At 48.9% G+C, this 1,211-nt stretch overlaps 1 protein-coding gene across 1 annotated transcript; it reads left to right on the forward strand.

The window, feature by feature from the left end:
* The first annotated feature begins 135 nt into the window (after positions 1 to 135).
* Positions 136 to 1,116, forward strand: LOC119586857 (keratin, type II cytoskeletal I-like). Its single transcript, XM_037935589.1, has 2 exons — positions 136 to 149; positions 287 to 1,116. Exons 1-2 carry the CDS (start codon positions 138 to 140, stop codon positions 1,052 to 1,054), a joined length of 780 nt encoding a protein of 259 aa, XP_037791517.1. The 5' UTR covers positions 136 to 137; the 3' UTR covers positions 1,055 to 1,116.
* Positions 1,117 to 1,211: the final 95 nt, after the last annotated feature.

Raw genomic sequence — 1,211 nt, forward strand, 5'->3', positions numbered from 1 at the left:
ACAGGAACCATCGAGCCGGGCGGGGTATGATCTGGGGCGACCTTTGATGGTGATGAGGAGGAGAGCAGGAGAATGGTGGAGCGAGAGGAATTGTATATAAAAGGCGGCGCCTGGCTCGGGAAAGCATTACTTCCGACATGAAGCTCCTGGTAAGTCAGGTCTCTGTTGTGTCGGTGTGTTCGTATAGAAATACTACGTGGAAAATAAATTAGATTGAATGAACTGAATCAGTGGAATGCTGAGATGATTATTCAGCAATATGTCACATTACTTTGTCATTTTGCAGGTCTTAATCTCAACACTCGTGGCGACGTCGTTAGCCGCACCTCAGGGCTACAGTCTGGGTACGCCCTCAGGACCAAGTTTTGGAATTGGAGGTCCGGGTCCAGGATTTGGCTCAGGAGGATGCGGCCCCGGACAGGTGCTGCATGTCGACGGCAGATGTGTCACTCCACGTGTCAACCGTAAAGTGTACTTATATGACGCGCCACCAGCACCACCGATTTCCCACGGTCCTCCTCCTTACATCCCTGAGCCAACCATAGACACCAATATTGTGTTCATCCGAACTCCTGAAGGAGGACAAGGACCAGATCCCATCGTCATACCTCCACCACATCAGAAACACGTCCTGTATGTCCTGAACAAACAGACACAACAAGGACAGGAAGTGATTGAAGTGCCAGCACCGCCAGCAACTAGTCCTGAAGTTTACTTCGTGAACTATGCTGACGGCGAGAACCCAGTACTTCCCAGCGGTGTTGATCTCCAGAGTGCCTTGAATGCAGCTTCCCAGGGAGGTGGTCAAGTGATTGGTGGCGGTGGCGGCGGTGTCGGCGGTGGTTTCGGAGTCGGTGGAGGTGTCGGCGGTGGTTTTGGAGGCGGAATTGGCGATGGATTCGGTGGTGGCGTTGTTGGCGGAGGTTTCGTAAGCGGTGGCGATAGTGGAGACTTCATCTCTGGTGGAATTGGCGGTGGATTCGTCTCAGGAGGTGGTTTCGGTGGAGGCTCCAGCGTTGTTTCCACTCCATCAAATCTTTACACTACACCATAATGTTTACCGTTTGAACATTTTCATCATACTTCTAGTTAACATTTTATCTAGATGCATAATCATTAATGGTATTTTTTTGTTGTTGTTTATATTAATATAATAAATATAAGAGATAAAAAAACGATACTTAACCTATATCGTGCTGTATATGTGAGCT

The sequence above is a fragment of the Penaeus monodon genome, chromosome 22, assembly GCF_015228065.2.
Source record: "Penaeus monodon isolate SGIC_2016 chromosome 22, NSTDA_Pmon_1, whole genome shotgun sequence".
NCBI lineage: Eukaryota > Metazoa > Arthropoda > Malacostraca > Decapoda > Penaeidae > Penaeus > Penaeus monodon.